Below are 24,387 nucleotides of genomic sequence, written 5' to 3' on the forward strand. Positions count from 1 at the left end.
GGTAAAAAAGAAAAATAAGATAAAGTAATGAAAATAAAAAAAATAAAATCAATAAAAAAATAAATAAAAAATAAAAAACTGAAAACCAAACAAATAATAAAAAAATATAAAAATAATAAAAAATAATATTTAAATGAAATAAGAAAAAGAAGAAAAATATGTGTATACATTAGTAACAAGAAAAAATAGAAGAATAAAAAATATATGTATATATAAAAATGTTTAACAAAATAAAAACAAACAAAAGAAAAAAACTAATATATATATATATATATATATATATATTAATGTAAAATAAAATAAAATAAATAAAACAAGAAAGAAAAAAACATATGTATATATATAATAATAAAATATAATATTTAATAAAATAAAAATAAGATATAAAAAAATTAAAATGTGAACGGACTGAATTGAAAAAAAAACAAATCGGGGTTCAATTTTAAAAGAAATTCAGGGTTAAATTAAATTAAATGGGCCAAAATGAAATATTTAAAAAACGGGGGGACCAAAAACATAATTCCCCCCTTTTTCTAATGAAAACACGTGGATTCTATGTCCGGGTCGGTCAACATGTGGGTCTAGGTATAAAACCCAAACCCAAAACAAATTCTCATTTTCTCCCTAGCCTCCAAATAGATCAAAACCCCAAATTTTCAAACTCTCCCCCTGTTCATCGTGTTCTTCTGCAAATGAAGAACACGATCACTTCAGCCCAGTTTTCGGTGGCTGTCATCGGTAGTGGCCCAAAATCTTTTTTACACCATTCGAAAGGTTTTCTCCTATTCTTTTTAAAAATAGGGTCGTTTTTGAAAATAAGTCTCAGAGAGCTAGATCTGAGGAAAACTCCTCGGTTGCCCTCCCCCGATCATCGGCGTTTTGGTGTTTTTTTTTCAGTCAAAATTGACGAGCAAAAAGAAGCAACACATGAAAAATCGAGCAAGGTAACAATAAAATACTTTTTTATTCTCTTTCCCATTCAAAAATTACAACAATTTTCCTGCTTTTTCTTTTGTATTTCGTTTGTATTTCAGTGTGTAATTTCTAGTAATCTCTTGGTGTATTTCATATATTGTTTACATCCATTTATAGTGCTAAAATGTCCTATTTTTAGTTTGTTTTAGACTCCTATTGAGACTAAAATTGCTCCTTTATTCTCGGTTTGTTGAAAGTCCCATGGGACTAACTTTTTTTTTGTTGACTTGGTGATGTTGGTGTCGTGAACTCTGTGGAGAGGTTGTGGTCATGGCGAGGAGTCTTCGAACGAGGGGCTGGAACGACGCTGTGGAGGGAAAAGGGATACGATTGGAGCAAAGTGAGGGTTAGGGTTTTAAAACCCTAACTGGTTCGAGTTGACAACTAGGCAGGTTCGAGTTGCTGGTTCGGGTCGCGGGTCTTGGATTTTTTCTGGATCACTGTGTTGAACCGCATGTTGGGTTTGGGTGTTCTGTTGGGCCACAGGTTGCACTTGTATTCGGGCCTGAAATATGTAAATGAAATGAATAATATATATATATATATGTTGAATATAATATATATAAATATTATAAATGTGTCACATATGGTGATATAAATACGTAATATATGCGATACATAATATCACATAAATCGGGATGAAATGACGTTTCTACAGCTACCACTGTTTGCTCATTATCGTGTAATAAAAATAGGGAAAAGATTTAAAAGACACAAATTTCGTTCACATCGATTGTCCTATGTCGTAGAGTTGAAATCTGATGTCATGAACGGTTTGTCAAATTGGACTAAATCGCGAAATGATTCCCCTGCCGTGAGGTTGAGTTGAACTGGAAAATTTTGAGCACGATATCATTTGTTGTGAAGTTGAAACTGAATTCAGAGCATTAGGAAGTAACTCCTGGATCATCTTCTAGTCCAAGACACTTCGTCGCGAAGCTGAAAATTGACCCGATGGCTTCGGTGTTGCTGTGTTACAAATGACTCTTTCGTTGTGAAGTTGAGTCAGTCTTTTCGGTACGATATCTTTCGTTGTGAATTTGAAATCATAGGAAAATCGAAAAGTGGCTTCTTATTGACAATCTTGACCTTGGTCTTCTTCTCGACTTAAAGACCTTGGTGTGGAAATTTGACCGGAAAGTAGTTCCTTACTACTACTTGCGACAGATATGTTCTCAAGCTGAATGAAATCGAACTCGCCAGTGTTTGTTAAAAATATCTCTTCTCGCCTTTGAGTTATGTTGTACTTGGCTGGGGAATAAATCCATGTTGTTGCAGATGACTTTAAGTCGATTCGTTGGGTACGATATCATTCGTCGTGAAGTTGAAATCGTGGATGGCTCCTTTATTGTGAAGTTGAGCTTTGAGTTCGATATCATTCGTCGTGAAGTTGAAATTCAAGTATTATTTCACCAAATTGGCTTTGAGTTGGATATCATTCGTTGTGAAGTTGAAATCTAATCTTGAATATTGTTTGGCTTTGAGTTTGATATCCTTCGTTGTGAAGTTGAAATCCAATCTTGAATATTGTTTGGCTTTGAGTTGGATATCCTTCGTTATGAAGTTGAAATCCAATCTTGTATAAATTGTGTCGCTTCGAGTCCAATATCTTTTGCTGCGAAGTTGAAATTGACTCTAGCATGAATTTGCAAAATTATACACATATGTGATGCTATGGATGCAATTCTCTTATGTGTGCCTAAAATGCATATGCGAAACATGTTATTTTGGGCTTTGGAGAGAAATCTTAATCTCTGGTTGCCTGTTTTGATTCTGGAATCTTGAATTTCTGATTCCCGATCTTGAATTCTTCAAATGTTTAAATCTGATGTGCAAATTTTATTTTTTTCTCCTTGATTTGGGAAATGTTTTTCAATCATATTAAGTGTAGTGCATGAGCCTTGATCGGCTTCCGAGTACCTGTACTTTTCAAAAATCTTTGTACAATAATATACAATTATCTTTTTCAGAAGTGAATAAATCATTAGGTTTAAATTCAACCCAAGATGCTTAAAAGGAATTGGTTTAGAAAAAAGATCGTCTTTATTCATAAAGAAAAAGAACCAACGATACATGACAAACATTCTGAAAAGTAAATACATAGAAGAAATATGAATGTATATTTTAGATTTCAATAATGCAGGCACTTCTGAACTGATAAGTCGTTAGGTGACTTTGAACATAGCCTTTGTCAAAGGATCTTCGAAGATGCGACAACGTTCAAGAGAGTGCAACCTTTCTCCGACTCGTTAAGTCTGTAGAAGATTCATATGCCCGGATACTTTACTATCTGGATTAGGGACCTATCTTGAATCAATATCCAAATCGCCCTTTCGGGTTTTCAATTTGGACCCATCATTGGTTTCAAGATGCCCTTTGCGGGTTTTCATCTTGAACACACCTTATTTTTTCATTTCTTTTTTCTTTTTTTCTCTTCGTTTTTTCTTTTTCTCTCTTTTTCTTTTTCGACTTAAGACGCCTTCTCGGGTTTTCATCCTAAGCGAAGTATTTCTTGACTGCATCCGAATTGACGGATTTGGCAATTCTGGTTCGTCCATTTCAACCAGAACGAGCGCTCCTCTGGAGAATGCCTTTTTCACGATATAAGTCCCTCCCAATTTGGCATCCATTTTCCTCTGAAGTCTTTTTGAATTGGCCAAATTCTCTTAAGCACAAGATCTCATTCACGGAATGCTCTCAGGTGCACATTCTTGTCATGTTCTCGAATCATTCGTTTCTGATAGATTTGACTATGATGAATGGGTTTCAATCTCTTTTCATCTATCAGGTTCAGCTGATCATATTGGGATTGCACTCATTCTGCATCATCCAGCTTGACTTCTGACAAGACCCGGAGTGACGAGATTTCTACCTCAATGGGCAGCACTGCTTCTATCCCATATGCCAATGAAAATGGGGTTGCCAGAGTAGAAGTTCACACTGAGGTTCGATAAGAAAACAAGGCAAAGGGCAGTTTCTCGTGCCAATCCTTGTAGGTCTCAGCCTTTTTCTCCACTATCTTCTTGATGTTCTTGTTTGCTGCTTCTACTGCTTCGCTCATCTTTGGTCTATAAGCAGTAGAGTTATGATGCTTTATGTTGAATTGCTCACAAGTAGCATCCATCATTTTGTTGTTTAAGTTTATAGCATTATCGGTAATGATCCTTTCAGGTAAACCATATCGACATATGATCTCTTTCTTCAAGAACTTGCAAATAGTGGACTGAGTGACACCAGCATATGATGCAACCTCTATCGATTTCGTGAAATAATCAATTGCCACAAAAATGATCCAGTGACCATTTGAAGACTTAGGATAAATTTGTCCGATAACATCTATGCCCCACATAGAGAAAGACCATGATGACATCATCACATGAAGTGGATGAGGTGGAACATTAATTTTATCTCCGTAAATTTGACATTTATGACATCTTCTAGCATAGTTGATGCAGTCACTTTCTAGTGTGGACCAAAAATATCCACATTTCATTATTTGTCTTGACATCATATGTCTATTTGCATGTGTTCCACAAACTCCGTTATGTACTTCTTCCACTATCATCTTAGCCTCTTCTGTATCTACGCACCTTAACAGGACCTGATTATGGCTTTTCTTGTATAAGACCTCCCCGTCAAGGACATATCCAATTACCATCATTCTAATAGTTCTTTTATCAGTCTCAGTGGCTTCCTCTGGATAACTTCAATTCTTAATGTACTGTAGAATGTCGTGGTACCAAGGCTTAGTGTCTTTTACTTCCTCGGTTTGGAAATAATGAGCCAGGTACTCATACGAATGTATGTCAATTGACATCATTTCAGACTCCCTGCCAGCCTTGAATGTGGCTACCAAGGTAGTTAAAGCATCATCCATTTGATTTTCTTCCCTAGGCACATAGTGAAAGGTGAATTCATCGAATTCATCGAGCAAATCCAGTATTAGCTTCTGATACTCTACCAGCTTCATATCCTTGGTTTCTCATTCTCCACGGAGTTGATATATTACTAAGACTGAGTCTCCATATACCTGCAAGGTCTTTATATTATGCCCTATTGTAGCTCGAATCCCCAAAACACAAGCTTCATATTCTGCCATGTTGTTGGTACAATCAAAATTTAGTCTGCAAGTGAATGTGTAATGATTCCCTTCTGAGGAGACCAGTATTTCCCCAATGACATGTCCTAATGCATTTGATGCACCATCAAAATGCATTTTCCAGGAATTGTCTGTGGAAGTACTTGCTTCTTCTACGGATATAGCCATCAAGTCTTCATCTGGGAAGTCAAAGTCAAGTGGCTCATAGTTTTCATCAGTTCTGCTTGCCAAGAAATCTGATATGACACTTCCCTTTATGGCTTTCTGGCTCACATATTTGATGTCAAATTCAGACAACATCATCTGCCATTGCGCTAGCCTTCCAGAAAGAGCATGTACACCCATCATGTACTTTAGAGTGTCTAACTTGGAAATTAGCCAAGTGGTGTGATACATCATGTTTTGCCTGAGTCTTCGCGTAGCCCAGATTAGAGCACAATAAACCTTTTCGTTAAGAGAATATCTGGCCTCGCAATCAGTGAACTTCTTGCTCAAGTAGTAGATGTCCCTTTCCTTTTTTTCTGGATTTATCATGTTGACCTAGGACACACCCCATTGAATTCTCGAATATGGATAGATACAAGAATAGAAGTTTTCCCGGGAAAGGGGACATCAAGATGGGAGTGTGAGATAAATACTCATTTACTTTTTTGAATGCAACTTGATAGTTCTCGTCCCATACCCCAGGGTTGTTCTTTTGGAGAAGGAAAAAGATTGGGTCACACTTGTCGGTTAACTGAGATATGAACCATACTATGTAGTTCAATCTACCCAGAAAACCTCGAACTTCTTTTTGTGTTTATGGAGGAGGCAGATTCTAGATAGCCTTAACTTTATCGGGATCGACTTCAATGTCTTTCCTGCTGAACACGAAGCCTAAAAACTTCTCAGACGTTACTCCGAATGTGCACTTGCTAGGGTTCAGTCTCAACTGGAACTTTCTTAATCTCTGGAAGAGCTTTCTGAAATTCTCGACATATTCATTCTCAGTTTGTGCCTTGACAATCATGTCTTCGACATAAACCTCGATTTTTTATGTATTATCGTGGAATAGGGTCACCATAGCTCTTTGATATATTTCCCATCATTCTTTAATCCGAAAGACATCACTTCGTGAACGAGAAGAAGGCGTTCCCGACAGTATTATCCACCAAAGTGTCTATGTGTGGCAAAGGAAAGTTATCTTTAGAGCTTGCCTTATTAAGGTCCCGGTAATCAACACACATGCGCACCTTCCCATCTTTCTTCGAAACTGGCACTATGTTGGCCACCCACTCTAGATACTTGGCCACTTAAAGGAAATCGGCATCGAATTGCTTCTTGACCTCTTCCTTGATCTTAAGAGCATTTCTGGGCGCATTCTCCTCAGCTTTTATTGCACGAGTTTGCATTCTAGTTTGATAAGAAGTTTATGGACTATCATATCTGTGTCTAGCCCGGCATGTCTTGATACGACTATGCGAACACATCTATGTATTCTTGAAGTAAGACTATCAAGTTTTGTTTTGCTTCAGCCGAAAGAGTTGTGTCGATTTTAACCTCATTTCTCTCCTCTTCAGTGCCCAGATTTAAGATTTCGATCTTATCCTCATGTGGCAGTATTTGTTTGTCTTCTCTTTCTACCATTCTCAACAATTCGGTAGGTAAGTTGCAGTCTCTTCATTGTCGCATTCATCAAATTCCCCGAGATAAATGGCTGATTTAAAATCCACTTTCGGATCAGGATCATCAGTGTCTGCATTATCGTTATATGGGACCTGAAGGAAAAAAAATGTGTATGCGTGAGAGAACAATATCCCACATGGGACAACCGAAAATTAAATTCGAAAGAGAATGAAATGGAGTACTGAAATAAAGAAAATGGAAAATGAATTCAAAAGAAACGAAATATAAAAAAAACTTGTTTGCCATGGAAGAAATTGCATCTTTTATTGAATTTAAAACAACACGTTTATTCACCCTTACAAAAGATCACCTATTGCCCGTGTATAGGCAAATAGGGATAGTTCGAATATTACTCTGAAAGACATTTGTAAATCACAGGCAGTTCTTTCTCGACCAGTTGCTAAGCACAGACCTAGGTGGCAGTGGGCGAATTCCGGATCTATCCGTGTCCTCGGTATTTTCTGTGATTACAACATTGACACTCAGATCTTTCAGAGCCACTTCCAAATCGAATGAGGTGGTCTCAAACACATAATCACCTGACTTAAATGTGTCGTTAAGAGGTGGGAGTACTATGGGTTCCCGTTGGAGTTCATCTCCAATTAACCTGGATATTCTTCTTTCTCGATTCTTTTGAATTTTCTTTCTCTTCTCTTGATAACTGGGTTTAAAACCAAGCCCAAAATGATCAAACTTTGATATAGGAAGGACTGGATTAATTCTCTCTTGCAGCAGTTTTCTAAATCATCTTCCCGTCTTGGCGTATTTTCTCAATGTCTGCTTTATTTCCATATTGGTGCACTTGGAAAGTTGGGGTTTGGAAATCTTCTTTCCTTCAGCCACGAATGTGGCATTCACAAATTCCAAGGAGTGGAATGAACATTCTACTGCCTCCTCGTCTACTTCGATGTATGGAGCCTCTGTGGTCACACTCGCCACAACATCTTCTTCAGCGTTAATAATTACTAAGACTCCGTCAATGATAAACTTAACCTTTTGGTGCAGCATGGATGGTACTGCACCATCTTGATGAATCAAAGGTCTTCCCAAAAGGCAGTTATAGGAAGACATCCTATCCATCACTAAGAATTTGATATTATAGGTGGTAGGTCTGATGGTTAATGGCACCTCAATCTTGCCAATTACCTCCCTCTTGGTCCTATCAAATGCTCGAACCACGTTCTGACAGGTTCTCATATGAGAGGTGTCTATTGGCAGTCTTTTCAATGTGACTGAAGGTATCACGTTCAGGGTTGAACTATTGTAGATTAATACACTCGGTAAGGCATGCCCCTTAGTGGATGGTGATATGCAATGCCTTAGTTCGGTCTCTCCCTCCAGATAGAATCTCATCATCTGAAAATGAGATGAGATTATCGGCTTGAATGTTGTTTACCAGTCGATCCATCTTGTTGACTAGTATGCTTTGTGGCACGAGCGTCTGATTCAGGACCTTCAACAATGCCTCTCAGTGTGCCTCCGAGTTCAACAATAGTGCTAACATTGAAGTACGTATCGGTAAGCTATGCATCTATTATGCAATGCTTTATTTGATGTGCTTCAAGAATTTGAGGAACTCTCTAGTTTCTTCCTCTTTTATGGGCTCGTTGATTGTTAGTACATCCTCATTGAAAGGTTCAAGTAGTCTCTGCCCCACTTTTCTAGCATATTCTCTTTAAGTGCTCACCTAAAATTCATAATTCCATGGTACTTGTCGGCTGTCCTTGTAGTGAAAAGGTCGTGGTACTGTGATAACCACCTTCGCTTGCATTTTTTCTACTGTCTTTGCTTTATGGGTAATTATCAAATGACTACCCCTGTCGTAACTTCTTTTTGATGACTCTCTGGTAGCGTAAATGTCTGCTTCCAAAGAATCTCAAACTTCTTCATAAAATTCCAACTCTTTCTATCCATCATGAGATGGACCAACATTTTGAATTCTAGGCAATCTTGTACCTCATGCCCCTCTTCGTTGTGGTAACAGTGGTTACCATCTTCATTCCTTGTTGTATCTGACTGTGGTGTGAAAGCTCTGCCTTCACCATTTGGCTTCATACCCAAGCCAAAGGAGATTTTACTTCCGAAACACCAGTTTTGACTCTCATGCTCTTCTCGGTAGTGACTGCGTTAATCCCTGTCTCCTGATGATTACACAAGAAATTTTGTTCAACGTTCGGTGCTCCAAAGTTAAAGTGGATCCAATTCTTGTTACACATCCGTTGTACAACCTTTTGAATACTAGGCAGTTTTCGATCGTGTACCCCGACGTACTACCATGGTATTCGCAGTGAGTGTTCTCATCTTACCATCTGGGGTAAGGGGACTTTATTGGCTCCATAGGGTAAGGTCACACCACGTGAGTGTCAAAAAGCTGTTGGTATAATTCCTTGTACGACATGGGAATATGATCAAATTGTTCATTCTCTCTTTCTTTCCTAGGTTCCATCTGATTTTGTCTAGAAGTACCAGATGATACAGCTGCACTTGTTTCGGTGCTTGAGATCTTAACACCTTTGTTGGCATTGTAGGTTTTGACGTTGTTGATCTCTTTGTCTTTGTTCTTCATGGGAGGTTTCTTTCTTGATTCCCCTCACTTTATTTTGCCTTGTTTTATGGCTAACTTGTTCATCTCTCCGATCATAACCAAGTCTGAAAAGCTTCCTGATGTGATTGCGACCAGGTGCCCGAAGTAAGAAGCCTTCAGGGTCTGTACAAAAAAATTCCTAGTTTTCTTTTCATCTAAGGGTTTATGAACTTGCACACCAAATCCATCTATAAGACTTAGCTAGGTCTTTTTATGTCTTGATATGAGATCGGTTCAACTGATTATACCATCGGATAGTTGAACAGGACAAGCTCTCCTGGAAGCAATGAATCAGGAGTTGATAATTTCCCACATATCATGTCATCTTCCGACAGAACATAGTGATGTGGGCTGAGGGGCAACTATTTCCATCGAATTTCTCGAACTCGGGACTTTGAATTTGGGTGAAAGCACTAAATTTGGGACTAGGCTTAGCTCCGATGCATCCACCCCATAGCAGACATGGTCCCTTTTGACCACTTTCATTTGGTCTTCCAGCATCTTAATTTTCTCTTCCATCTTCTTCGCCTTATCCTCCTCATCAAAATCCTGTATACGGTAATCATCCGGATTATTGTCAGGGTTGGTTATAGAAGTATGTATCTTAACAGTATATGCGACTTTCCCTTTGGTAGCAGATGAGTCACCAGGTAAGATTCTGTGTGAGATAACTACTTGTGGGGTCGGTGGTATAGTTACCCCTTCAGATGAACATATCCCTTGTGCACTCGCTTGATGTAAAACAGATAACTTGGCCACTATTTGATTGACCAAGGACTCTTGGCTCTTCGTGATGGTATCCAGGGTACTCTGACTTTCTGGGTTATCTTGTCTTCCAGTTTTCTCTTCAATTTCAACATATTCTCCTCGAGTTAATCGTTTTGGCCTCCATTTGTCTTTTCTTCGTTCGAGTGTTGTGAGGATGATGTATTTCTAGAGCTTACGGAGGTAAAATCGGTGTTTGTTCTTTCTTCTGATGAGACATGTTTTGTTAGTTAATATGAATGTAAAAACATGGAAAATATAAAAATAAACATAAAATATAAAATACAAAAGATGAGATGCATGATATATGAAATTTTAGAGGCATTGATCCAGAAACATGGCTGTTATTATAAATAATCCTTATTTAAACAAAAGTGTTTTATCTTCTAATATACAATAAACATATCAAATATACATCCAAACTAAATCCTCTAGACCCCGAACTATTTCTAATAGGTTGAAAATCATTATTCCTTCATCTGTACTGGTTGAATGCCTTGTCGAACCACTCCGGCTTCCCTTGCTAAGCCATGCAAATGACGAACTGCCTTCTGTACTTACTCCAAGAAATCATAGATGACTGCATCTTTAGCCTTCACCCTTTGCTGAGCTTGTTCCCAATGAAAACGTCACTGTAAACCTCCGTAAAAGGGCACTATCTTAAGCTCGCTTGCTTGTTTCTTGAATCCATCAACAATGGCTTCTAACTCAGTTATGGTTTTGCCATCCCGCTCTTGTTGTTTCTGAAGAGACTTCTCTAAGTCAGTTATCTGGATTCTCAAATGCTTGTTCTGATGCTGGCTATCTATCAAACGACTTTGAGCAGTCTTTAGCCGTTCTTTCAGAGTATCTCTTTCATCATGCCCTTCAAACTTCCTTTTTAGGTTGTTAGCTTCGCCTTTCCAATACTCATAAGTCCTTTTCAGATTGGAGTTATTTTGGACTTGCTCTTGGTAACCATTTCTCAACTCTTCAAACTCAAAGCGAACTTTTTTCTATTCCTTCTCAACCTTGTCTGCCTGTTCCTTCTGAGTATCGGCATCTAACTTTTTTCTATCCCTCAAGTTCTCTTACTCTTTGTTTCAGTTCATTCTTCTCAGCTTCAAACTCTTCATTTTCTATTTCCAGCTCGGAAGGGAAAGGCCTAAGATGTTCCTCCATTGTCCGGGTGTCCTCACAATCTGGCATTGGGATGCTGTCATTTTTCCTTAACCTTCGCCACTCCAAATAGTCCGGAGTAAGCATGTCTTTGGTAGCCACAACATCCATTCGGAACACCTCTTCCATGGCTCAGCTACTTCGTTGACTCGTTTCTTGTAGTTGTCACCATAGTATACAAATTTCGATCCAGATAGTTCGTATGTTGTTGGGACAAACTGGCGTGCCCCATACTGTCGAAGTGCCAAAAGCGGAGAATACCCTACTCCTCCCCATAATCTAATCAGGGTCATAGTGTCTAAATCCCCACATCGGAAGAGAATATCACTGTGAGTCAACCAAGGGGCTCTTCAGGCAATATCTTGGTCCTGAAGATGTGTGAAGACTTTCATCTATTTTTCTTTTGAGGAACCTTCATGACATTTCATTGTAACAACCCGAGAAAAAAAATTTAAATCGGTGTAATTTGGTGAAATTTAGTGACTAAATTAAAATTTATGAAAATTTATAGGTCATATTAGAAGTGAAGGAAATTTAGGGACCAAGCCCTGAATTACTTCTTTTAGTGTCGACAGGAAATTTGATATATACGTATGAATGGTTTTCTGTTTTCAAAACAGAAAACAATTGTGAAATTCCTCCTCCCGCACTCTACTTCAAAGCCCGATTCCGACGCCGTCCGACCTTCGATCGTCAAATTGAAACCACCATCGTGTTCATCTTCGACCCGTGATCAAAACCCAGTAAACCAATTATAGCGAAACGCTGCCAAACGACGTGAATTTTGAGTCAAAGTCTCGATGTTTTTTAGCACCACCGCCGGGAAAATCTTAAATTCATCTCCGATGTTGATCGATTTTTGACACCTCCCGCACCATCGTGTTCCTGGTGTCGTTCCGAGTCCGACGGTGTCCTCCTTGTCTCCGTGGGCGGCGGCGCGTGAGGGAGGTGGAGCAGTCAAAATTCCGATCGAAGTGAAATCGAGCTCTCCACCGTTCAAAAATTTGAACCAAGGTTGGTAAGTGACTCAAAAACGCTTAAAAGAATTTTTGCAGGAATTTTTGGAGGCCGGAGGCGGTCTCACGCGCCCCCACGCGCCGCCCCTGCGCGTGGGGAAGATTCAAACTGAGTGTTAATTGGTTGACCGGTTTGACCTGACCCGTTGACCGACCAGACCCGGTGACATTTTAGGAATTATTTTAAAAATGGTGACATTATGGGAAATATTTTGAAAATGGTGACATTTTGGGAAATATTTTGAAAAAGGTGGCATTCTGGAAAATATTTTGAAAAAAGGTAACATTTGGGAAATATTTTAAAAAATATGACATTTGGGAATTATTTTGAAAAATATGACATTTTAGGAATTTTTGAATGTGGACTATTGAACCCCTTTGACCATAACTTTGACCGGCTTTAAACGGCCATTAAACGACCTTTGATTTTGTTCGAGTATATCTATTCTGACATTTTTCGACGTGCCGAATCCGTTTCCAAAGTCCGTTTCGCCAAATTCGAACCCAAAGGTCCTCCAAATCATCCATCAAACCCGTTGACTTTGATTTTGACCAAGAATTTGAATTTTCAAAAAGTCATACTTTATGTTTTTTGACGTCCTGATTCCGATTCAGCAATCCGTTTGGTCAAATTCAGACTCGAAATCATCCAAATTGATAGTCAAACCCGAAAATGCTTATATACTTAAGATTTTTAGCTTTGATCAATTAAGTAAGACTTGAAGTTGATAAATTATTATTGTTTGAAGGTATAAGAGACTCTCCGGATCGTTCGACAGCTCGACCCAGCTCTTCTAGATCAGTTAAACCACGTGTACCAGTATTCACCCGTAAGACCCGTAAATTTTATGATTTTAGAGATTAATTATGTTACCCATTAGTAATATAGTGTTATTATAAATTAGGTTCGAAAACTGTAGCAGAGCGTGGTGAGACCAGCAATCAGTAGATCTACTATTTGAACCTATTATCGAGGTGTGTCCCTATTTATTACTGAACTATTTTATTTATTTTAATATGTGGTACACTGAATTCTTTGGTTATTGTTTTATTGATGCACCGATTTAATGTGATGGTTTATGGATTATGACTGTTATCTGATTTTGTTTTGAAATGGTATATGATTACCATGTTTATGGATTTATGGAATTTATGTCACGGTGCAATTGAATTTTTGGAATACGAATTTATAAAGTACAGCTCTGATCAAGCTGGAAAATTTTACGGACCTAATGTTACTCTTAGGTAGGCTCTGCGGCCCTGAGATCATTCTCGGGTAGGCCCTGTGGCCCTAAGATGTGTTCTTAGGTAGGCCCACAGCCCCAAAATCTATCTTGAGTAGGCTCTCAGGCCCTAAGATGTTCCCTTAGGGTAACTCTTTTATGACATTTACTGCAGTATAATTTTATGAGATTTACTGGACTATGATTTGTTTAGTGTACCTATCATGATTTTATAGTAATGTTGGGACACATTGAGCCTAGCTCATTTCTCGAAAATGTTTTCCCCTTTCAGATACTGTTGGTTAGATTCACCTGATTGAGCACTTGGATGATCAACATATCTCTTGAAGTATATCGTATTGTAATGTTTTATCTTTTAAGTTGACACTATTTTGGTAACATGGGCTTTATTTTAAAGTATTGGATTTTATAATGATTTCTCCTTTGCTATTTATATTTGGGTTATTGTAAATTTGGATTTTTTAAGACATGTTTAAATTAATTTGTTTTTCTTCATTATATTTATGAGATGTATTTTATAGTATAAATTATTATAATTTCATAAACGTCATTTATAATGTGATTTTACCATGATTGAATAATGGTTTCGGAACAATATCTTTAAGAATCATGAATGTGATTCACTAGACTTAGTCTAAACGCATAGACTGGGTCTAGGGGGTTACATTCATAGTGATTAATTCTCCCAAAGGTGAATAAGTGGTGTTGAATCGGCGGTATGTAATCTCGTTAGTCTTCCAGAAATGAGTGTAAATCCAGACTTGGATAAGCTGAACACACCCTATGAACCTTCCTCCGCCAGTCTTTCTGCTGTGGTTGAGAGAGAGAAATATCTCGACTGAGATGGTTGGTGCTGGATTTACTCACCTCGGGAGTTGTTCAAACAGTTCCACCACAGCTGCGTCGATGCACTCTAAAGTCTTCGGGAAGATAACCAAACCATAAAGGTCTAATTCGAAAAGATCTATTGTCTTCCATTCATCTAGATGATTCTTCATCAGTTGCTTGATGTCAGACCAAGGAATTCCTTCCCCACTACCTTTGATTAAGTTCGGTTAGTTATTCATTTCTCGTATACTCCCACAACTTTTGCCAACCCATTTTTGAAAGTTTAACTTTTGATGTGCTTGATATAGGCTCACTCCAATCTGATCCTTTCACAGTGTAGCAGTGTAGTGTACTCTTCGATTGTGGGCACCATGTCCTCCTAGATAAAGATAAAACTGCTATACCTAGGATTCCATAATTGAACCAAGGCTCTGATTAAGGGCTCGTCTATCTTGACATAGAGCAGGAGTGCGATATCACCATACCGCTGGCTGAACTTCTGTTTCCGATCACTCTTCCAACTGTCCCAAATGCTTCGTAGCTCTTGGAAATCATTCTGCTTTAGGCTGACAGAGGCGTAGCTAACAAGTTCTGACACATAGCTTCCCTAAAGACTGTCTCCCTTTTTCTTTCTGAGTTTTTTTGGACTATAGTCGTACCTCGACATTTTTTATCTCTTGCATTACAACACCTTTGTCAATTAATGCATATTATTTGCGCAACTGACACCGTTTTATGGATCAATAGCCTTTTTTATGATGCAAATGCTAAAAATACAAACACGAAAGCAAAAGGTTAGTAAGATAAAAAAATATAAATGTTAGAAAAAAATAAAAATAAAGATGACACACAGCATGAGTAAGAAAATCATCATAGGTTTTGAAATGGGGTTTTGGGGTAGGCTCTAATTCTCTGTAGTCCCCTGGTTTAGGTTCTAAAAAAGGGTACCCGAGTTCTCCTTGTTGGTGCCCCCTTGGGCTTGCTAGACCCTTAGTCCTAAGCCCATTACAAGCTTATGTAGACTAAGTTAAACTAGAGATGATACATTACCTTATGCCCATACATAGAATAAATTCACACGAAGACATAAGGTATATGAATCTCAAGGTTACTTGCTAGCCCCATACGGAGAATAAATTCTCATGAGAGCGTCCATGTCACCCCCACTTAAAAACGAGTTTGGAGCTCGGGTATAGAGCCGTAGATGAAAAACAAGGTTGATAAGCTGAAACCACTGAAATAAATCATCAGTATAACTATTTATTTGAAAAGATAATCAAAAGTAAGTAATAAAGATCAAAAGTTACCTTAAAATTTAAACTTACCATTTTCATTAAACAGACAACTGGAAATTAACCTTAGCCTGACTCACTTACCTGTCCCCAGCAAAGTCTCCAAGTTATCGGAACCGTCTTTCGGGTAGGCCTGAAATTGAGCTTCGACGTGAATAAATGGGTTAGAGTCGCCACCGATCATTTATTTTACGAACAAATGGGTTGATCAGATACATTGATTTCTTACCTGATCTGCATCTTACCAGCGATGTATTGGATTCTGGAGTCGGTTACAGTCAAGGAAGGGTTAGCGCCCTTGACCTACCCTTTCGGTACTACTTAATTTTCAGTTATCTTTAATGAAGAAAATTGAAAGCTAAATTAAAAGGTAACAGTTGATCCTGATTACTTAAACCTCTGATTGATTTTAAAAGTGTACCCTTAAGATGTCATGAAAAGCGTTAGATAGGAAAAATAAATAAAATAAATAAAACCAAGCAAAAAAGGAAAAAAAGACTAGGTAAATAAATAATCTAAAAACAGAAGGTAAAAAAGAAAAAATAAGATAAAGTAATGAAAAATAAAATCAATAAAATCAATAAAAATAAAAATAAATAATAAAAACAAATAATAAAAACTGAAAATCAAACAAATAATAAAAAATATAAAAAAATAGTATTTAAATGAAATAAGAAAAAGAAGAAAAAAATATGTGTATATATCAGTAACAAAGAAAAAAATAGAGGAATAAAAAAATATATGTATATATAAAAAATGTTTAACAAAATAAAAAACAAACAAAAGAAAAAACTAAAAATATATATATAAATATTAATATAAAATAAAATTAATTAAATAAAATAAAAAATAAAAAATAAAAAACATATGTATATATATAATAAAATATAATATTTAAATAAATAAAAATAAGAAATAAAAAAATTAAAATGTGAAGGGACTGAATTGAAAGAAAAACAAATCGGGGGTCAATTTTAAAAGAAATTCGAGATTAAATTGAATTAAATGGGCCAAAATGAAATATTTAAAAAAACTGGGCCAAAAACACAATTGTCCCTCTTTTAATGAAAACACGCAGATCCTGTGTCCAGGTTAGGTCAACACGCGAGTCTAAGTATAAAACCTAAAACCCAAAACAAATTCTCATTTTCTCCCTAGGCTTCAAATAGATCAAAACCCTAAATTTCCAAACTTTCCACGTGTTCATCGTGTTCTTCAGGAAATAAAGAATACATCCACTTCAACCCGTTTCCGGCGACTACCGCCTTATCGGCCGCTGTAGAATGGCGTCGGCCGTTGTTCATCAGCATTGGGCCAAACATTTTTTTACACCATTCAAAAGGTTTTTCATCATATTTTCAAAAATAGGGTCGGTTTTTAAAAAATAAGCCTCGGGAGGGCTAGATCTGAGGAAAACTCCTCGGTTGCCCTCCCCCGATCATCGGTGTTTTGGTTTTTTCAGTCAAAATCGACGAGCAAAAAGAAGCAACACATGTAAAACCGAGCAAGGTAACAAGAAAATACCTTTTTATTCTCTTTCCCTTTCGAAAATTACAATAATTTTCTTGCTTTTTCTTCCGTATTTCCTTTTTATTTCAGTGTGATTTTCGTGTGTAATTTCTGGTAATCTCTTGGTGTATTTCGTATATTGTTTACATCCATTTATAGTGCTAAATTGTCCAATTTTTAGTTTGTTTTTTACTCCTATTGAGACTAAAATTGCTCATTTATTCTCGATTTGTCGAGAGTCCATTGTTTTTTGTTGACTTGGTGATATTAGTGCCGTGAACTATGGGGAGTGGTTGCGGTCATGGTGAGGATTCTTTGGACGAGGGGCTAGAACAACACTATGGAGGGAAGGGGAATGCGGCTAGAGCAAAGTGAGGGTTAGGGTTTTAAAACCCTAACCAATTTGAGTTGACAACTGGGCCGGTTCGGGTTGCTGGTTCGGGACGCGAGTCTTGGATTGTTTCTAGATCACTGTGTTAGACAACATGCTGGGTTTGGGTGTTCTATTGAGTCATAGGTTGCACTTGTATTCGGGCCTGAAATATGTAAATGAAATGAATAATATATACATATATATTGAATATAATATATATAAATATTATAAATGTGTCACATATGGTGATATAAATATGTAATATATGCGATACATAATATCACATAAATCAGGACGAAATGACGTGTCTACAAATATCAAATCTTTTCTTCATCAACGAATATATTATACTCTAACAACATTGCATAGAACATGGAATCAAATATTATATACATAAACGAAATAATTATTTTGCATAAAAGACAATTAATATTTCCATAACAAAACCAGTGGAGTGGCACTATGGAAGTATAAATTCAATGTGCTTATAACTATTTTATTATTAATAAAATGAAAAATGTTGTCAATAAAAATATTGCTGCAAAATAGAGTTGTTAGTATTGACTAACACAAATAATAAATAAATAAATAAAGTAAAGACAATATAATCATTGTTCCATGTAATTATTATTTTAGAAATAATTTCGTCGGTATTGATGTAATCTGGAAAGTGGATGCTGCCTAAAGGAATTTGTGTCACCAATAGTGAAGTATAGTTTGATATTTAAACAAAATGTTAGAGATAAATCAATAATAAATATAGATGATTATCATAAAATCTCAACCACTCTCTAATATCTTTCAAGTATAGAAAAAAATCTTCTCTAAACAATATTTATATTTTATTTAATTATTTGCATTATCCAACAAATACATGTTTCTAAAATTCTTATTAAGTCCACGCAATCAAACATAAAAAAGTTAAAAGTCATAATTACACAGTATCCCAAAATGTTTCCTTCATCGGGATTCTAATTGAAATTTTGCCTATATAAATAGTTTACCATACCATGCTTAGTACCATCACCTATATTTTTACTTTAACTTAGAAAATGTCTATCAAAATAGAATATGTTTTTATTTACGTGATTTTATCTAAGTTACTCATAATTTCTGAAGCACGTAGGTCTAATGGCCTGAACTCTCGAAAGAGTTTACCACGAGCAGGATCAAATTCTCTTCACCACAATCCTCCTCCTCATTCGTCGCCTCGTGATTTGAATAACATTGTGAAGAGAGATACTCCAGGAGGACCAAATCCCCTTCATCACAATCATCCTCCTTCATCACCTCATAATTTCGATATCATTATGAATAGAGATAAGCTGGAAACGCCAAATCCCCTTCAGCACAATCATCCTTCTTCGTTGCCTCATGATTTCGATATCATTGTAAAGAGAGATACGTCGGGAGGTCCAAATCCCCTTCATCACAATCATCCTCCTTCGTCGCCTCATGATTTCGATATCATTGTGAAGAGAGATACGCCGGGAGGACCAAATCCCCTTCATCATAATCATCCTCCTTCTTCGCCTCTTGATTTCGATACCATTGTGAAAAGAGATACGCCAGGAGGGCCAAATCCCCTTCATCACAATCATCCTCCTTTTTTGCCTCATGATTTCGGTATCATTTTGAAAAGAGATATGCCGGAGGACCAAATCCCCTTCATCACAATCATCCTCCTTCGTTACCTTATGATTTCGATATCATTGTGAAGAGAGATACACAGGGAGGGCCAAATCCCCTTCATCACAATCATCCTCTTTCGTCGCCTCATGATTTCGATATCATTGTAAAGAGAGATACGTGGGGAGAGATACGCTTGGAGGGTCAAATCCCCTTTATCACAATCATCCTCCTTCGTCGTCTCATGATTTCGATATCATTATGAAGAGAGATACGCCGGGAAGGCCAAATCCTCTTCATCACAATCATCCTCCTTCGTCGCCTCATGATTTCGATAACATTGTGAAGAGAGATACGCTGGGAGGGCCAAATCCACTTCATCACAATCATCCTCCTTCGTCGCCTCGTGATTTTGATAACATTGTGAAGAGAGATACGTTGAGAGGGCCAAATCCCCTTCATCACAATCATCCTCCTTCGTCACCTCATGATTTCGATATCATTGTGAAGAGAGATACGCCGGGAGGGCAAAATCCCCTTCATCACAATCATCCTCATTCGTCGCCTCATGATTTTGATATCATTGTGAAGAGAGATACGCCTGGAGGGCCAAATCCACTTCATCATAATCATCCTCATTCGTCTCCTCTTGATTTCGATATCATTATGAAGAGAGATACGCCGGGAGGGCCAAATCCCCTTCATCACAATCATCCTCTTTCGTCTCCTCATGATTTCGATATCATTGTGAAGAGCGATACGTCGGGAGGGCCAAATCCCCTTCATCATAATCATCCTCCTTCGTCACCTCATGATTTCGGTATCATTGTGAAGAAAGATACATCGGGAGGGCCAAAACCCCTTCATCACAATCATCCTCCTTTGTCGCCTCATGATTTTGATATCATTGTGAAGAGATATACGCCAGGAGGGCCAAATCCCATTTATCACAATCATCCTCTTTCGTCGCCTCATGATTTTGATATCATTGTGAAGAGAGATACGCCGGGAGGGCCAAATCCCTTTCCATCACAATCATCCTCCTTCGTCGCCTCATGATTTCGATATCATTGTGAAGAGAGATACGCCGGGAGGGCCGAATCCCCTTCATCACAATCATCATCCTTCGTCTCCTCATGATTTTGATATCATTGTGAAGAGACCAAACCCCCTTCATCATAATCATCCTCCTTCGTCGTCTCATGATTTCAATAGAATTGTAAAGATAGATACATTGGAAGGGCCAAATCCTCTTTATCACATTCGTCCTTCTACCTCTATTTCTCGAAATGACTAATCCTTGTAATTTCATTAGAACAATAATTTTAACTTATTTAAATAAAATAAGCATGTGGTTTTATTTATTATTTATGAAGTGATATATCTTATCTTCTTATAATAACTTTATTGTTCTTTTACTATATTATTTTATTTATTTTATGTTTTTATATTTCACACATTAATAACATAAAATTTTATACACTGTTAACGGATACAATTATGAATAATCTAACATAACCAAAGTTTCTGATGAAAGAGCCATGACATTCTCAAAGAAATTGATAAGTTTTGAATATTGCATATTTTTCCTATTATTTACTCCTCATTTTTCGCTTGAATATTACCAATTTATTTCCTTTTGGATTTACTTTGCACAAGAGCTTCATTAGATTAATTAGCAGCCCAAAACTAGCAGATTTTGATGGTCCAGTTAGTATATTCTAGAAGTCGAGTGAAATTATCTTGAATATTTAATTGAATTTTACCTAGCATAAGATTATGCATAAGATGAAGCATAATTCAACCAGAACTACGAGACTTAAATATTTAATTTTATCTTTTGTAGTTTCAAAAAAATTATCTTTTGTAATAAACCTATTAAATATAGAATTTTAGTTTGATTATTTTATTTATTATTAGTTATTTTATTTACTTAGAACTCTCGGGTTATAAATATCCCTTAGGTTCAACCTTTGCTCTCATATTGGAATTTATATTTCCTTGGCTATTTATTAAAGTTCTACTTTTATTTTATCTCTTTATTTTCTTTTCATTATGCTAAGTATGATCCAATCAATGCATAGTTAAACTCCATTAAGCCTAAAGTTTTATGAAGCTCAACTAAATTGTGAGAATTGAGTCTTGTTCTTCATAACTTCAGATAACATTATTCGGTTCTCTAGAAACTAGGAGTGGCAATCGACCATTCCTTTAAAGTTAATTCATCTTCAATCCAAAAAGACATCATTGGCTTGAAAGTTGTTTTGGCTTACAGTTAGGAAGATAGATCGATTGGTCATAATTCAACTTCCTATGAACAAACTTAGGTGTGATCCATTAAGGGAAATCAAGATCGAGTTCAATTTTCAGAGAGACGATATAACTTGAGTCGGGCTCTACCAACACTCAAAATTGTCTTGGTCTAACAGTGATAGACATGGTTAGCCCAACAAAGACCAAATTTCGGAGATAGACTTGGAATTTTCGGTTAACTTGAGAGAAGAGTTAGTTGCAAAGGTCGAGCTCCGTTAACTGTAATCAGCGTGCATCAAAGAGAGAAAATAGATTTCGATGATCGATCGAAATTGAGGCTAAGCAAAGTCTAAGGCTATATTATCACAATTGAATTTTCTACTTTATTTATTTGATTATTTATTTGTTTATTTTCTCATCATTTATTCATTATCTATTTTTACTATTTTATTATTTTCATTATTTCTAAATCCCCATATTTATTTTTGCAATTTAAACCAAAGGATCAAAACAAGCAAATTTATCAAACTTTCTTAGTCCCTCGGGATCGGCCTCTACTTTTCTATACTATTTTTATATTTATTTGAGATTAGAATATTTATTTAATTGACAAATTTAACGCTTGTTAGAAGTCATCCATGCTGGCATCTTCATCAGTCAAAGCTGCATTGACCCATGTTTACACATCACTCATTCTGGAAGCAAAGCTTGTGCCTTGAGTCTCTTCCATTTTAGAAATAGACCGTGTGAATTCATCAACGAAATCACTTATTTCGTCCACGCAATCCTCAACAGCCACAACCTCTTTAGGGTTTAGTTAGTCCCTGCGTTTTGCCGAGGTCCGTTGGTGTTTGTGAAGCCGAGAGCGTGGCGTTAAGTGCCATAGAGAGGGATACCATGACTAACATTTTGGGGTTGGCTTGGATTTCAGCTACGTAGTTAGAAAAGGTGGTGAAATACAGATCAGTGTTGGTGGTCGTATTACACCAAGTTCTGATATTGATGTTTGTATCTGCGTCGGAGCTGAGAATTTTTCAAACTGCTAAGCAGTTATTTGGGTGACTTGTAAAGAGAATGATGATGAAAATAGTTGCTGGTGAAAACTCTTAAGTAACTGCCATTTTACTTTCCTTTTCTCTTTAGCTGAAAAGATTGATGAAATGTTGGGGAAGAGAGGTGAAGACAACGCTTTTTTCTTTTAGAAAATCGTTCCTAAAAATACAATATGAATTTTGATAAAATAGAGTTGATATATATCGTTTTAATTTTAGTATAATTGAATATTCATAGCATTATACTTTTGAAAATATTTTTAGAATTTATTTCTATTTGTTAGATAAAATATTTTCTTTTAATAAAATGGAATAATTTTAAGAATTAAACCGCAGGGTACAAAATATTGGTGCAAAGAGAAAATAAAATAAAAGGTAAAGAAAATTTGTTACTTGCAGAATTTGTTTGTATATAGGCTAGAGAATTTTTAGATGAAATAGATAACACCGCGTGTTTAGTTCACACAAACATTTAATTTAAATTTCACTCCAATTTTTAACATTTGAGAGCTTTTATGATCTAAAATATCATTTTAAAAAATAAAAATAATATTTATGATAAATAAAAGAATGATATTATAATAATTGGCCTTAGAAAAAAAATGTTACTAATTTTAGAGATTCATATTTAAAATTAAAACAAAAATTAAGTTTAAGAATCAATTATACGAGAAAAAGATTCGAGCATTTCACAACGTAAAAAAGAATTACACTGACTTTGAAATTTTTTATATTGACAAAATAATTTTTAAAGTATAACACTTCTAAATAAACGACACTGGATCAATGAGTGTTGGTACAAATAGTTGGAATTCAGAAATTTGAACTTGTAAGGCTAAGTTCGAATACTATAACCGTCACTCTTGGTGGACAATCTGTAAATTCCTATGTAAATCTCAATTGGGTCTTAGGTATGCCCTGACACTGGAATGGATGAACCACCCCTAACCTTAACTTTTTTGTACAAAAAAAAAAAACGAAACCGAAACAAAAATATATTAGTAATAATAATAACAATAAATAATAACATGTTCAAGGACTGAATTAAAAAAAAGGAATTATAAAGACTAAATAGTAAAGAAATTAAAATTTATTTTATAGCGTGTGATTTTTTTTATTTTGAATTTTAAATATTATTTTGAATATTATTTTTTATATTTTAGTTTAATGTTTTTATTTTTTTAATTAAATAAACTTTCAAATTTTAGAAAAAAATTCAATTAGGCCCTAAACTTTATAAAAGTATCAATTAAAATTTAATTTTAGTTTTAATTTTTAATTTTAATATGTAAATTTTTATGAAATCTCAATTGTGTCTTATGTATTTCTAGACCCTGACTAGGGAACCATCCCTAACCTAAACTTTGTTGTACAAAAAAAAATAAACGAGACTGAAACAAAAAATATACTAGTAATAATAATAACAACAATAAATAATATAAATAATAACATGTTCAAGGACTAAATTAAAAAAGGAAATTATAAGGATAAAATAGTAAAGAAATGAAAATTTATTTTATAGCTTGTGATTTTTTTATTTTGAATTTTTAATATTATTTTGAATGATTAAAATTTTAATTTTAATATTTATTTTTATAATATTTATTATTTTTATATTTTAATTTAATGATTTTTATATTTTTTTAAATATTAAATAAAATTTCAAACCTAAAAAAAATTCAATTAAGTCATAAACTTTATAAAAGTATCTATTAAAGTTCTTTATCACATCATCATTTATTATGAACTGTCACGTCATCATCATGAATTATCATATTGACTTCATAATTTTTGCATCAATATTATAACGAGCAACATTTAATTCCATAAGTTAAAAAGGTTAAATTATTATTATTTTTAATTTAAAAATTACATTAGATATAAAATAAATTCATGAAACATATTATTTAAAATTTGACCTTATTTTTTTTAAATTTTCAAAAGA

The 24,387-nt window shown here is 35.6% G+C and overlaps 1 protein-coding gene across 1 annotated transcript; it reads left to right on the forward strand.

The window, feature by feature from the left end:
• Positions 1–19,398: 19,398 nt before the first annotated feature.
• On the forward strand, positions 19,399–20,196 carry LOC120155274 (extensin-3-like). The gene has a single exon (XM_039166846.1). It carries the CDS (start codon positions 19,399–19,401, stop codon positions 20,194–20,196), a length of 798 nt encoding a protein of 265 aa, XP_039022777.1.
• The last annotated feature ends 4,191 nt before the right edge of the window (positions 20,197–24,387 follow it).

Source organism: Hibiscus syriacus, unplaced genomic scaffold, assembly GCF_006381635.1.
Source record: "Hibiscus syriacus cultivar Baekdansim isolate YM2019G1 unplaced genomic scaffold, ASM638163v2 tig00111166_pilon, whole genome shotgun sequence".
NCBI lineage: Eukaryota > Viridiplantae > Streptophyta > Magnoliopsida > Malvales > Malvaceae > Hibiscus > Hibiscus syriacus.

Coding starts and splice junctions, on each gene's coding strand:
- LOC120155274 (XM_039166846.1), top strand. CDS start 19,399: ATGAAGAGAGATACGCCGGGAAGGCCAAATCCTCTTCATCACAATCAT.